Source organism: Dendrobium catenatum, unplaced genomic scaffold (assembly GCF_001605985.2).
Source record: "Dendrobium catenatum unplaced genomic scaffold, ASM160598v2 fragScaff_scaffold_250, whole genome shotgun sequence".
Taxonomy (NCBI): domain Eukaryota; kingdom Viridiplantae; phylum Streptophyta; class Magnoliopsida; order Asparagales; family Orchidaceae; genus Dendrobium; species Dendrobium catenatum.
Window position 1 is genome coordinate 37016 of NW_021318712.1, and position 13566 is coordinate 50581.

A 13566-nucleotide genomic window follows, 5' to 3' on the forward strand; every position below is an offset into this window, starting at 1 on the left:
TTATTATATAAATATATATTTTTAAATTTTTATTTAAGTTCATTTGTATTTATACTAATAAATTAAAAGCCTTCATCATTATCATTAAATTCATATGAATTGATTTTTTTTTTCTTAGTAAAATAAATTTAAAAGAGTTGCATGTGGGTGGATCTCCATTACTATGTGGCAGACAAAGTCATCTTTGTGCATGTGACGTTCCTTTGGAGCTTTGTGAAAACCAAGAATATTAAGTGGCAGACAGACGTTCCTTTGTGCATGTGAAGTCTTGTGGACTTTAATGTCATCAATATTGATTTTCTAAACATATTTCTCATCTCTAAGTAAAAAAATTCTTTATGAATCGTTAGTGCTACATGAAGTATTAAAGCTGTGTCCTTGAGGTGGCTTAGAAACTAACAAATGTGATATGGTGTGGCTAGAATGGAAGATGACTAATTTTTCATGTGTCTTCCCATCCAGTTATTATGTAGGCGGAGTATATATTGAATTTTTATACATTTTGTGTTGGGTTCCACTGCCCTATGTATGCCGCTGGCTTCTTAGATTTACACGGGCTGTATGGATCTTTAAGGTTTTTATAGAACTCTGCATCTGCGATACTTGTGTTGCTGTAGAATTTTGATTATGAATATCCAGTATCGGTAGTTAACTAATTATGTCATTTTGATTCTGCAAAATGTAAAGCAGTTAACTAATTATGTCACATTTAAGTTGTAGTTGTTTGCATGACATTTTAAAAATACATATTTTTTTTTGTTTGATTGCAAATCTTGTGGTGAAAATTTTATTGGGGATGCATTTATGTTTTTAATCAAAATTCAACTAAGTGGCAGACAACTATGTTTTTCAATGCATTGGAAGAAAGCAAAAGATTTCCCAAAAAAAAAAAAAAAGCAAAGCAGAAAAATATTCAATAAAGCTTTTTTTTTTTTTTCATATACTTGCTTGATGGTACTTTGAAGGCTTGAGCTTGTGCGGCTTGTGCTTGCCAAATAAAAAGCAACTTATTGTGATGAAATTTTAAACTCGGTGGAACAAAACTCATCCAAAAGATTAATTAAGATTAGTAAATGGCTTCAAAACGATATTGTTCGGAATATGTAAAAGCTATATTTCTCTATCTTTTTTCTTCTTGGATTAGAATGTGTTATGAATAACATCACTGATGAAGCGGAACAACTTATTATCAGGAACCATAATGTTCTTAGCAATAGGCAATTCTTTGCTGTGTTGTCCTCATTTTTAAAATGAAATTTATAATCGTCCTTGCCTAATTTTGGGAGTAAGAGAAAGTAAAATTTCATTTGCATTAAATTAATTTAACTAAGATTGAATTGAATTAGTTCATATCTAATTGAATTGAATTTCATTAAGATGATTTCATTAATCTTATGTGTTTAAATTAATTTGCATGAAGAGTTTTAAATGGTTTAATTTTTGACTTACTTATCTTGTTCAAGTCATGTGATTCAAATATATTGCTCAATATTCTCTTGTCGTTGTGAATTTTTATGATTTAAGTAGGGTTTTTGTTTCAACTACTCTTGTTTATGTTGGGTTTTTGTTTTGAAACAAACAAATTGAATTGGAACATGATATTCACAAATATTTTTGAACATGAGCTCAATGAGCTAAACTCTAATGAACAAATTTGAAGGAGCTAAATACAAATAAACAATGGGTTGCCTCTGTCATGGTTTTGTTTTGCATAGAAAGAGAATGCAGCTCATTTTTCAATTGAATCACTCGGGATCTATTGGTGGAATAGAAACGTTGCTCGAGTGTGTTCCAAATAGAAGTGGTGGTGTCTAAGTTGAGAACATATGGGAGTATGGAGGCGAAGATAGTTGAGAACAAGGCGACAGACATATTTTGGTCGATCAGAGACCAAGAAGAGAACTGTTGATTCAGGACGAGTTGTCCAATAGCTGTTAAAAGATGTTTGGGAGGAGAGGGTTGGGTGCCGTCGATATATCCTAAGAAACTGTCGGCCATAAACAGCTTTAGAATGGCAGAGCGCCAAGTAGGATAATTATCTCGTAGAAGCTGAATGTTGATAACATTCTTGATATTAGAGAGTAGAAATTTGAGAGTTGGAGGAATGACGACCTCGGCATTCGATCTAAGAATATATCTAAGAATAGTTTAAATCTTCCCATCTAACTATTTAGTCTGTTTGATATTTTCATAAGTATATATCTAAGAATATACATAATTTTTAAAACTTGGAATTTATAAAAAATTTGTTACAATAACATAAAATAAATCATCAAAACAAATATTTTTTAATCATGAAAAAAAAATTTAATCCATATTAGATCATCATTTTATCTTTTTCTCTAAAAATTATTTATTAAACAACAAACATCATATTCATGAATATAAAAAAAGAAGCTTCAAACTCTTTATCATATGACAAAATTTTAAATTTTTTGTTCAAATTCATTTAATTATATGAATAAATAAATATTTATAAACAATCATCAAATTATTCATCAATTATATATTTGCTCAGGCCAATAAATACTAGACAGCCTAGTTAATCAGTCTAAATTGCCAAATTATATGCTTGGAGGATTTTACAATTTTTCAGTCCTCCAAAATTTTTTATTTTCTAACAACTTAATCATACATATATATATATATTATAATTCTGATAAATACTACAACTAAGATGTTCTTAAAAAAATCAAAATAATAATACAGTTCAACTTATCATACCAAATTTGATTTACTCATAATATATATTTTTCTAAAATAAATCATTATATTAAAATGTACCAACATTTAAAAGTGATTTTCTAATGATAGAAAATCATAATAGATATCAGAAACAAATACCTAATTATTAAATTCCTTACGCAACAAACTACAGGACGCAACAATAATAATCTAATATCCATCTGATAGGCAGCTTCGTGTTCCCATCAAAGTCAGTCAACTAACCGACTACGAAGAAGCTTCGTCTTCCCTCTCAGTTAATCTCCGTTTACTTAGACTTAGGCTGCAGGTTACCATTTCCCGGCGGAGTTCTTTCTCTTCCGATCTCTGTTTCTCCCCTGTTCAGTTGTTCTGCTCTCTCTACCTCGATCATCGGTGCCATGGCGGAATTAGTTGTAGGTCCAATCATGGAGAAGATCATCAACGCTTGCTCTGATTACCTGGTAGAGCAAGTCGGATGGCAGACGGGCATGAAGAAGGAGCTGGAAAGGCTTCGAGAGAACCACCCGAAGATCCAAGCTGTCGTCTTTGCTGCTAACCAAGCACAAATCAGCGATCAGAACCCGGCTCTCAACAAATGGATATGGCAGCTGCGAGATGCTATTGATGAGGCAGATGATCTGCTCGATGAGTTTGAATACATGAAGCATAAAGAACAGCTTACCAAAACTACGGAAGAAACAAAGGTGCGTTCGGCCAACAGGAGCTTCCTATTTGATTCTGCTCTCGAATATTTTTACTTATTTATTTATTAGATAATCTATTTCTAATTAATTTGACCAGAAACGAAAGGTCACGAACTTCATATTTGAAATTCCTCGTAAAATTTTCAAAATTGGCGAACGTGTTCTCAAAATGGATCCCAACTTGAAACGACTGGAGGAAGCTGTGCAGAAACTTGATAAAGTTTCGGCTGATGTTACTACTTTCCTTCATCTTATAGACAGCGCGAAGCAGGAATACAAGGAGCAGGAGGTTCAATTCTACAAAACACGTGAAACAGGATATTTGCCTAAAAATGATCTCATTGGGCGTGGCAAGGATAAGGAGGTTGTTATGGAGTGGCTGAGGAATCCATCAAATGAGCATCGGGGAACTGATTTGTACAGAAACATTTCTCTTCTATCCTAATGATCATAAAAAATTAAGAACCATCGCTGGAGAGAGAGTTAAAAAGCTTTTGGATCTGCATTGGCAGCTAAAGTCATTGGTGGTGTTCTGAATGACAACTTGGATGAAAGGCATTGGAGGAAAGTTCTAGAAAGTAATTTATTGGGTCAGAACTCTGTCGATTCCATCTTAAGACTGAGCTATATAGTTCTGCCAAATCATCTACAAAATTGTTTTGCATTTTGTTGTATGTTCCCACAAGATTATCAGTTTGATAAAGATAATTTAGTCCGAATGTGGATTGCATTGGGTTTCATTCAGCCGTCTCTTGATCAAGAAGAGACTATGGAGGATATCGGTGGAAGGTATTTTGATGTTTTGGTTAAAAAATCTTTCTTTGAAAAGTTTGAATACGAAAATTTTCTTCAAACAAATTCTCCATACTACTACAAGATGCATGATTTGCTACATGAATTGGCACAGTCAGTTTCCATACAAGAATATTTAAGAGTTGAGGATAGTATAAAGTTGTCTTCTATAATTCCTGAGACTCTTCGACACTTGTCTATTCAAACCTCAGATCCAGACATCTTAAGAAAGATTGAGAAGTTTAAACATTTGCATTCTCTTTTCTTTTTCTATAAAGATTATAATCAGGATCTTTGCAGTGGTGCACTTATTGAAATACTCAAAGCATCGAAAAGCCTACGCTTATTATACGTATCTGCTCCATACTTCAAAATTATAGCACTTGAGGAGATTGGAAATTTGATACATCTTCGATACTTAACCATTTTCTGTCGTAATTTGACTATGCTTCCAAGATCTCTAAGTAATCTCTATCACTTGCAATACATATTCTGGAATGGAGGGGTAACGTCAAACCAAGTTGATTTTTTACCAAGTAACATTAATAACCTTTCTAACTTGCGTCATGTGAAATTGCCCGAGAAATATATTTCATTGATATGTGGGATTGGGAAGCTAAAGTCTCTTCAAGAACTTAATATGTTTGATCTTAGAGATGTGAGTGGATATAGAATTGGGGAGCTGGAGAATATGAATGATCTTTGCAAATTAGGAATCAATTGCCTTGAAAATGTTAAGGATGCCGACGAGGGTTCCAGTGCCAAATTATGTGAAAAGAGGAGGCTCACAGATTTAACTTTATGTTGGAGTGACAATAACTCGAGGAATATGGATTTAGATGAGAACGTGCTCGACAACCTTCAGCCACCAAAATGTCTAAGGAAGCTGAACATATATTCTTACATGGGTGCAAGGTCTGCAATATGGATGAACAATGTCAATCAGATCTTCAATCTAGAGATAATCGAATTGAAAGATTGCAGGAAGTGGAAAACTCTTCCTCCTTTCGGGCAACTTCCCTTCCTCAAGTCACTGACACTTTCTGAAATGCCGAAAGTAAAATGGCTCGAAAGTAAATATAATGGGAATGATAAATACCGTACCTTTCCATTGCTAGAGGTGCTAATTATTGAGAGATTAGAAGCATTAGAGGATTGGTTTGAGGCAGGAGTAGCTGCCGAAGATGGATGTTTCTTTCCTTGCTTAATTGAACTGAAGCTAATACACTGCCCGAAGTTGAAAGAGTTGCCCTCTTTGCCTTCTCAGCTCAAGAGCTTGAAGCTAAGTAATATTGGATGGAAGACTTGGAATTTTTGTAGCAATTCAAATCCTATTACCCTTGACACATTAGAGGTCAGTCGCTGTCCGAACATTACATCTCTTCCTCTGGCTGATGAAATAGCAAGTCTTGCGGCACTAAGACATTTGACAATTGAAAATTGCCCCAATCTGATCTCTCTCGGAGAAATGCCAACCATTAATAATTGCCATCTCATGCTCAGCGATCTTAGCATAAGTGATCCATTGGTGTTGCTAATGGAGCCATTGAGAAGTATCGCCTCCTTAAAAAAGCTGACAATTGAGGATAATGATGAGCTGATTTCATTTCCAAATGAGGCGGAGCAGTGGTTTCTGAAAGTTAGTTCATCTCTTTCTGAGCTGCAGTTTATGCATCTCGCGTCCTTAGAGTCTCTCCCTTCCTCCTTAGAATTATCTTCACTTCAGACATTATCTATTATAGAATGCCCCAATCTGATCTCCCTCGGAAGACATCGAGAAGTGGGGACCACTAATAATTGCCATCTCATGCTCAGCGATATTGAAATAAGTGATCCATCGGTGTTGCTAATGGAGCCATTGAGAAGTATCGCCTCCTTAAAAAGGCTGAGTATTGAGTTTAATGATGAGTTGGTTTCATTTCCAAATGAGGCCGAGCAGTGGTTTCTCAATAACAGGTCTTCTCTTTCTGAGCTGCGATTTGTATGTCTCAAATCCTTAGAGTCTCTCCCTTCCTCCTTGGAAAGCTTATCTTCACTTCAGTATCTACTTATTTCTAATGTTCCTATGCTTCGGGAATTACCGAAGCTTCCTCCCTCTTTGCGTAGTCTATATATTCGGAAATGTCATCCAGAGTTACCGAACCTTCCTCCCTCTTTGAAATTTCTATCAATTCGGGGATGTCATCCAGAGTTGAAGGAGCGCTATCGAGAGGATGGAGGTTCCGATCGGCACAAGATTGCTCACATTCCGATTATCTTTATTTGATCCCTGATACATAAGCAAACTTCTTTCTTTTATCTTATTTGTTTGATATGAAATGTGAAGAATGCAATGTCATTGTATCACTTTGTGGTCCCTTTATATATAAATATATTCTTCTTTTCATATTTTGTTATACATGTCGTTAAATTTATACATAAGCAAACTTCTTTCTTCTTATCTTATTTGTTTGATATGAAATTTGAAGAATGCAATCTCAGCATTAACCAATTTGCATAAGTTCTTAATTTATTGACTTAGATAAAAATTACAATTATCAGCTTAATTTGTTGTTGATAGTACAACATGGAGAAAAGATACATGTTGAAGATTATTGATTGCTAATTTTATTTTATTTTTTAATAATGAACTTGTTATTTATAACGTAAGATATTATATTGTTAGTTGTTAAATTTTATACTTAATTTTTTATTGTATTTAAAAATTTTATTAATAAATTATTTTATTTTTTATGAGTTAAAAAAAATTAAATTTAATATTTTCTAACTATTTAAAAATGAACACAAGCTAAATGAAAAGAAATGAATAAAAAACAAAGAGCATGTTTCATACTCTTAGGGCATCTCCAACCAAAAAACTCATTTTCCACTCCAAAATGCAGTAATACACCAAAATGCAGTAACTTGTCTCCAACCGAACTCCATTTTCTAACACCAAAAAAGAATATTCCTAGTATATTCTTCTCCATATTTCATTTTACATATTTTTAATCATTAATATTATTTATCGAATTTTTGAATTAAATCTAATATAATTAAAACAAATATTTTTTGCTCTATAAAATAATTTGGAATATAAATATGTCATAAAAAAATGTAAAATATCCAGTACGTTTTAATTTTATTATTGATCAAATACATTCATTTATTTTCCTATCAAATTCAAGCATAGTTTATCCACTCGTTGAATTTTAAATCTTTTACAAACTTAATAAGTTTTCTTTTCTTTCAAATCATAATTAAGCTTTAATAAGGCTCAATTAGTTATATACCTGATACTATTAATTTAAATATATTACTCAATTATTAAGCATGATCAAATTTATAAATTTTAATAAAAATTGGTGCAATTCATTAAGTATTATTTAATTATTGGATAAAAATATAAATATTTATAAAAAAGTTCAAAACTATTTATTTGATATTTTCATTTCACAATTACATATAAAAATATAAATAACTTTTAAAATTAATAAACTATATAAAATTAATAAGATAACACAAAATAAATCATCAAATAAACATTAATCCTCACTAAATTATCTTTTTCTTAACAAAACATTTATTAAATAATAAAATTCAACTAACCATTCTATATTTGATTCAATATCATCTAACTCATAATATAATTTTATCTATATCTAACTAACAATTAGATATCATATGCTAATAATATAATATCATAATAGATATCATTGAAATGAACAACAGCTAACTACTAGATTTCTTAAATACAACCTACAAAAATGCACAAAAAATAGAAAGACCCAATACTATCATTTCCCCTACAACAATAGAATGTTTTATTACAAATAAAACATCACAGAAAATACGACAGAAATGACGATACAACGAATCGGTGCAATCATACCGGCATTTTTTTTCGCTGGAACGGGCCGGCGGAAAACGCGTCGGAAACTGGCCGTAGCTTTAGTTCCGGCGCACCTTACGACGTCTTATCCGCTGGCATTTTCCGTCGCTATTTATGCGCCGGAAACAAGCTGTAGCTTAGTTACGGTGAACCTACGACGTTTAATCAAACGGTATTTTCCGTTGGATATGTACGTCGTAAACTTCCGACGCATATATCGCCGGAATAATCGATTAAGAAATGACGTTTTGGCTAACATATTTTGCGCCGGTAATGCGCAGGAGGGTGCGCCGAAAAGGTTTCCGGCGTCTTATAAACATCGGAAGACATTTTTCTACGCGCACCAAACCGGCGTACAAAAATTCGACAGAAATGCGCCGGAAACCAAGGCCTTCCGTCGAATTTTACGTGTTACCAGCGAATATAGTCCGCCGGTAATAATGTGTTTCCTATAGTGGACACAACCCATGGCTGCTAACAATAATCGTTCGGTCAAGTTATCTTATGTATGGCTTTTGAGCTACTAGTTGATTCTCTTGTGGTTATCCTTTATATGATTTTTTAGGCTGCTGCCTCTAATGGATGGTCCTAAGCTAGCAACTAGTTGGCAAACTTTTTTTGTTGGTTTTGCAGGAATCATCCTGCCATTTCTTGAATACAGCAAGCATCATGGCCTTCTTGACTAATTTTTGGTTATTTTTGGTACCTACAAAATGACTAAATTTTGGATTATTTTATCTTTTTGAGGTTGTTGTGCAATTTGTAGTTTATTTTAGTGATTAAAGCTTTACAATATTTAATTTTGGCCTCTTTTGTGCCTATGTTTATAAATTCTTTTTTCAGCAAAATGAAATATGGGCAAGGCTCAACAATTTTTCTAAACCAAAAACAAACATCATTGATATTCTATTTTGATCATTTACAACTAAATTCTAAATAATTGTTTAAAATTCAATTCTTCGCTTTTTTTTTTTTAATTTCTTATTAATTTCTTGAATCAAACAATCATTCAATCATTATTTAATTTTGGTTATATGTATTTAAGTTTGCAAAGACAATGAATTTTGAATGATTAGTAATCTATATGTGTTTTTAAATTTTTTTTTGGTAATCTGTATTTATTGTGTGCTTAATAAATATGACACAACTATCATTAAAAGTTTTACAATTTCATCAACCTTTGCATTAATTTTCTTAAGTGATTTATTTATTTCTTAGACACACATGCTATCTCATTATTACTTTTTAATAATGGTGCTGGGAACTAACAAAAAAAAAAAACTTAAATTTCATAGAGATTGTTTTTATAGCTATTAAATTTATTTTGAGATAAATAAATTATAAATCTTGATTGAAAAAGAATGTTTAAAACACATTTTAAAAAATTAATGATTGCAGAAATGATCAAATATGCATGAGAATAACATGATTGGTTTGTTTATTTACTAAATAAAAAATAAATATATTCAATAATATCAATAAAGAAAGTTAGGATTCACACATTTATTATATGATTGATTTTTAGAAATTTATCCAAATTTATTCAATTATATTATATAAATAATATGAATTAGTATCAAATTATTCATCATAATTCATAAGCACTTAAAGCATTCATTTTCTTACTTTATATATAATAATAAATAAAATGATATTTCCATCAAAACCAAAGCCACTCATTTATTTTAAAATACGCTCATTTTCTTATTTTAAAATGGAGACTTCAATGAACTTACGACCGTAGAGCAAAATTACAGAGAAGAAGAGAAAACTGCTTTTGACAGCAACAAAAGGGTGCCACCAAGAACAAAAAACTAACAAGAAAAGAAAAAACACCCCCAAAAGGCAGGGCAAAGGCTAAAACCGAAGGCTAATTAAGAGAAAGGATCACGTTTGTAGCCTAAAAAATACCATCAGTGAAAAAAATCCCCAGGCAACAGCCAGCAGGATTCAGATACAGAATACTAGAATGATCAGATTTAACGTCGCCACCGGCAAATCACCTGGTTTCCCGTAGACCATCCAAGAGGAAGATTTGGAAGAAAGGAGGTACCATCATCGTCCTGGGCAGAAAAAAACTGATGTGGGAACATTTTAGCCTATCTTATGCTTAGGGACTAGTTTATCTCCTTTAGTCTAGAGTCTTCTATTTGCTCCCTTAAATAGGTATAATGTATGGTTTTTGAGGCATTGAATGATATAAACTCTTTTGAAGCTTTGAGAAAGCTCTCTTCTTCTTCCCTGGATTGGGAAACTCCTTGAAATCCTTCTTGCAGGTTTGATCTTCCGACGATCCACTACATCAGTTGGTATCAGAGCCTGGAGCTTGTGAAGATCGATGTATTGCAGAAGGTCGGCTGTCGACGACGATCGAAGCCGCAAAACAAAATTGGCGTTCGACGACGTTCGACGTCAAGAAAGGTGGACTGTCGACGATGCTCGAAGCCGGATCGCCTTTTACCAAGCTCAGTCGAAGGAATCGCTAGATCGGGTAGACAGAAACCTTGATCTGATTCGCGAAAACCTTCGAGCAATAAGGAAGATGAGGAAGACGTCGGCAACCATACCGAGGTGCATGGTGGAAGCGGATGATGAGATCAAAGAAGAAGAAGGAATTTGATCATAAAATGTGGGTTTGTGTTTCCAACAACTTTTATGCTTAAAAAGCCGTTGCAGATATTCTGGAATATCTCAAAATGAATAGACCTTCTTTGGATACAGTTGATGCACTCCAAAAGAGTCTTAAATCTGAGATCTTGTCCAAAAAATTCCTACTTGTGCTGGATGACATTTGGGAGAATGATGAGGAGCAGGATAAAAGTAAATGGGAGAACGTGCTTGCTCCTCAGGTTTATGGCAATTTTGGTAACAACTCGAATGAACTCAGTCGCATTGATGATTACAAAGTTGATTTTTTTTTGGGAAGTTAGGTGCATTGCCCATTTCATTCCATTTTCAAAAATAGAGATACAAAAAATGAAAAATTACAAATAAGAGGTATAAGCCACCACAAAAAAAGGAGCAAAGCTCGCACAAAAAGAATCAAAAGATTCCAAAAAATAGAACTAGACAAGAACAAACTAAGACGAAGTAAAAACTTAGTTCCAAGGTAGCACCTGAGCAAAAACAGAAGCAAATATGGTTAGAGAAGAAAAGCCTGGACTCAGATATCAAAAAGATCATCAGTATAACAGTCCACAAAAAGGGGCAAAACTCCCCTGGTTGCTAGACGGAAGTCCAGCCCATCCAAAGGGGAGAAGTCTGGGGTTCACAATCATCATCGTCCAAGACAGCAGGACAACCCAGACAAATACAAGGAGAACACCAGCGGCACAGCAGCACATAATCAGAGAAAAGAATGAGGCAACCAGAGGGAATAGCCAATTTTGAAGCAGTCATATAATCCCCATATCCATTAGAAATTTGTCATTTTTCCATCTAGAAAGCATGAAGCTTACTGCTTTCTTAATCAAAAATCGAATCAAAGAGTAACTTTGAATATGGGATCCAAAGTTCCTCTCATTTCTCTCCATCCTCGCATGATAGATAGTGCAACAAGCAATAAGGCAGTCGAGGTTCTTACATTTATTATATGATGGTTTTTTTAGAAATTTCTCCAAATTTATTAAACTTTATTTTATAAATAATATGAATTAGTATCAAATTATTCATCATAATTCATAAGCACTTAAGCATTCATTTTCTTCCTCTACATAGAATAATAAAAATAAAATGATATTCCCATCAAAATCAAACAGCTCATTTATTTTCAAATACGTTCATTTTCTTATCTTAAAACAGAGACTTCAATCAACTTACGACTATGCGGCAATTTCATCTCAATTATTCTTTTGCTTAATCATCGTAAGTTCACGAGCTTTGATAAAGATTTTTTTTGTTTGTGTTTTTTTTTTTTAACTAAGGGCAAAGCTCATTCATTAATTAAATATGAAACCTTCATATAAAGCAAAATTACAAAGAAGAGAGAATTGCCTGGACAACAACAAAAGGGTGCCAAGCACAAAAAAACTAACAAGAAAAGAAAAAACACCCCCAACAGGCATGACAAAGGCCAAAACCGAAGGCTAATTAAGAGAAAGGATCACATTTGTACCCAAAAAATACCATCAGTGAAAAAAATCCCACACAACTCACTTTGGCCTGTTAGTTGAGAGCTTAGGCTTCCAACTAAAAGGTATTGGGTTTGAATCTTTATGTATGTGTTGTGTGTGTTTGTCTTAAATGGCCTAAATGTCCTAAAAAAATCCCTAGGCACCGGCCAGCAGGACTCAGATGCAGAATACTAAAACGATCAGATTTCACGTCACCCCCGGCAAATCCCCTGGTTGCCCGTAGAACATCCAAGAAAAAGATCTGGAAGAAAGGGGTAACATCATCATCCTGGACAGAAAAAAAAAACCCTCCTGATCAATAGATAAAGGCATGATGGCATAGCAGATTAAGCAGCCACATTCCACAAGAAATGCAAGATACCAGGCTACCACCAAAGGTCCCGTGCACAAAAAGGGACCCAGAGCACGAGCAGAAGGCAGTGATGAGGAGAATACATAAATCCCATTTCAGACAGGCAGCTTTATTATATAGACAGATTGGAATAGAATAGATAACATTAGAAATTTGCCTGTGAGCATCACAAGGCAGATTCCAGTTGAAAATAAATTTCACGAGCTTCCTATTTGAAAGTGGTCCTAAAATTCTCAAAATTGATCCCAACTTGAAGCGACTGGAGGAGGCTGTGCAGAAACTAACTTGATAAAGTTTCGACTGATGTTGTTACTTTCGTTCATCTTTTAGACAATGCGAAGCAGGAACAAAAGGAGCCTTAGGTTGATTTCTACAAAACACGTGAAACAGGACCTTTGCCTAAAAATGATCTCATCGAGCCCATAAGTGGTTGAGGAAGCCATCAAATGAGGAACATCAAGCTCTTGTTAATGGAACTGATTTGTACAGAGACATTTCTCTTCCATCTATAGTGGGCCATGGTGGTATGGGGAAGACAACTCTCTTGCAACATATCTATGAAGATGAAATGACAAAGGAATTTGATCATAGAATGTGGGTTTGTATTTCCAACAACTTTTATGTTAAAAAAGTCATTGCAGATATCCTGGAATCTCTCAAAATGAATAGACCTTCTTTGGATGCACTCCAAATGAGTCTTAAATCTGAGATCTTGTCTGAAAGATTCCTACTTGTGCTGAATGACACTTGGGAGAATGATGAGGAGCACAATAAAAGTAAACGGGAGAACGTGCTCGCTCCTCAGGTTTATGGCAATTTTGGTAACAACTAGAATGAAGTCAGTTGCATTGATGATTACAAAGTTGCTTTTTTTTTTTTTGGGAAGTTAGGGGCATTGCCCATTTCATTCCATTTTCAAAAATAGAGACACAAAAAATGAGAAATTACAAATAAAAGATATAAGCCACATGAGCCAGCATCGAAAAAAAGAGCAAAGCTCGTTAAAAA

At 33.7% G+C, this 13566-nt stretch overlaps 3 protein-coding genes across 3 annotated transcripts in view; all 3 read left to right on the forward strand.

Moving 5' to 3' along the window:
- Positions 1-1909, forward strand: part of LOC110106330 (putative disease resistance protein RGA3) — a 4451-nt gene extending 2542 nt beyond the window's left edge. Inside the window, exon 3 of the mRNA XM_028693300.1 lies at positions 1772-1909. Within this exon, the coding sequence (XP_028549133.1) occupies positions 1772-1909 (138 nt within the window). The remainder of the gene's footprint in view (positions 1-1771) is intronic.
- Positions 1910-2850: 941 nt separating this feature from the next.
- LOC114579261 lies at positions 2851-3855 on the forward strand. Its single transcript, XM_028693301.1, has 2 exons — positions 2851-3410; positions 3508-3855. Exons 1-2 carry the CDS (start codon positions 3105-3107, stop codon positions 3853-3855), a joined length of 654 nt encoding a protein of 217 aa, XP_028549134.1. The 5' UTR covers positions 2851-3104.
- Positions 3856-3904: 49 nt separating this feature from the next.
- On the forward strand, positions 3905-6598 carry LOC114579263 (putative disease resistance protein RGA4). The gene has a single exon (XM_028693303.1). It carries the CDS (start codon positions 4084-4086, stop codon positions 6466-6468), a length of 2385 nt encoding a protein of 794 aa, XP_028549136.1. The 5' UTR covers positions 3905-4083; the 3' UTR covers positions 6469-6598.
- The last annotated feature ends 6968 nt before the right edge of the window (positions 6599-13566 follow it).

Excerpts from the sequence above, each read along its gene's own strand:
- LOC114579261 (XM_028693301.1), top strand. The coding sequence starts at position 3,105 with ATGGCGGAATTAGTTGTAGGTCCAATCATGGAGAAGATCATCAACGCT. Across the intron at positions 3,411-3,507 it reads AAACTACGGAAGAAACAAAG|AAACGAAAGGTCACGAACTT; the intron begins GTGCGTTCGGCC and ends TAATTTGACCAG.
- LOC114579263 (XM_028693303.1), top strand. The coding sequence starts at position 4,084 with ATGTTCCCACAAGATTATCAGTTTGATAAAGATAATTTAGTCCGAATG.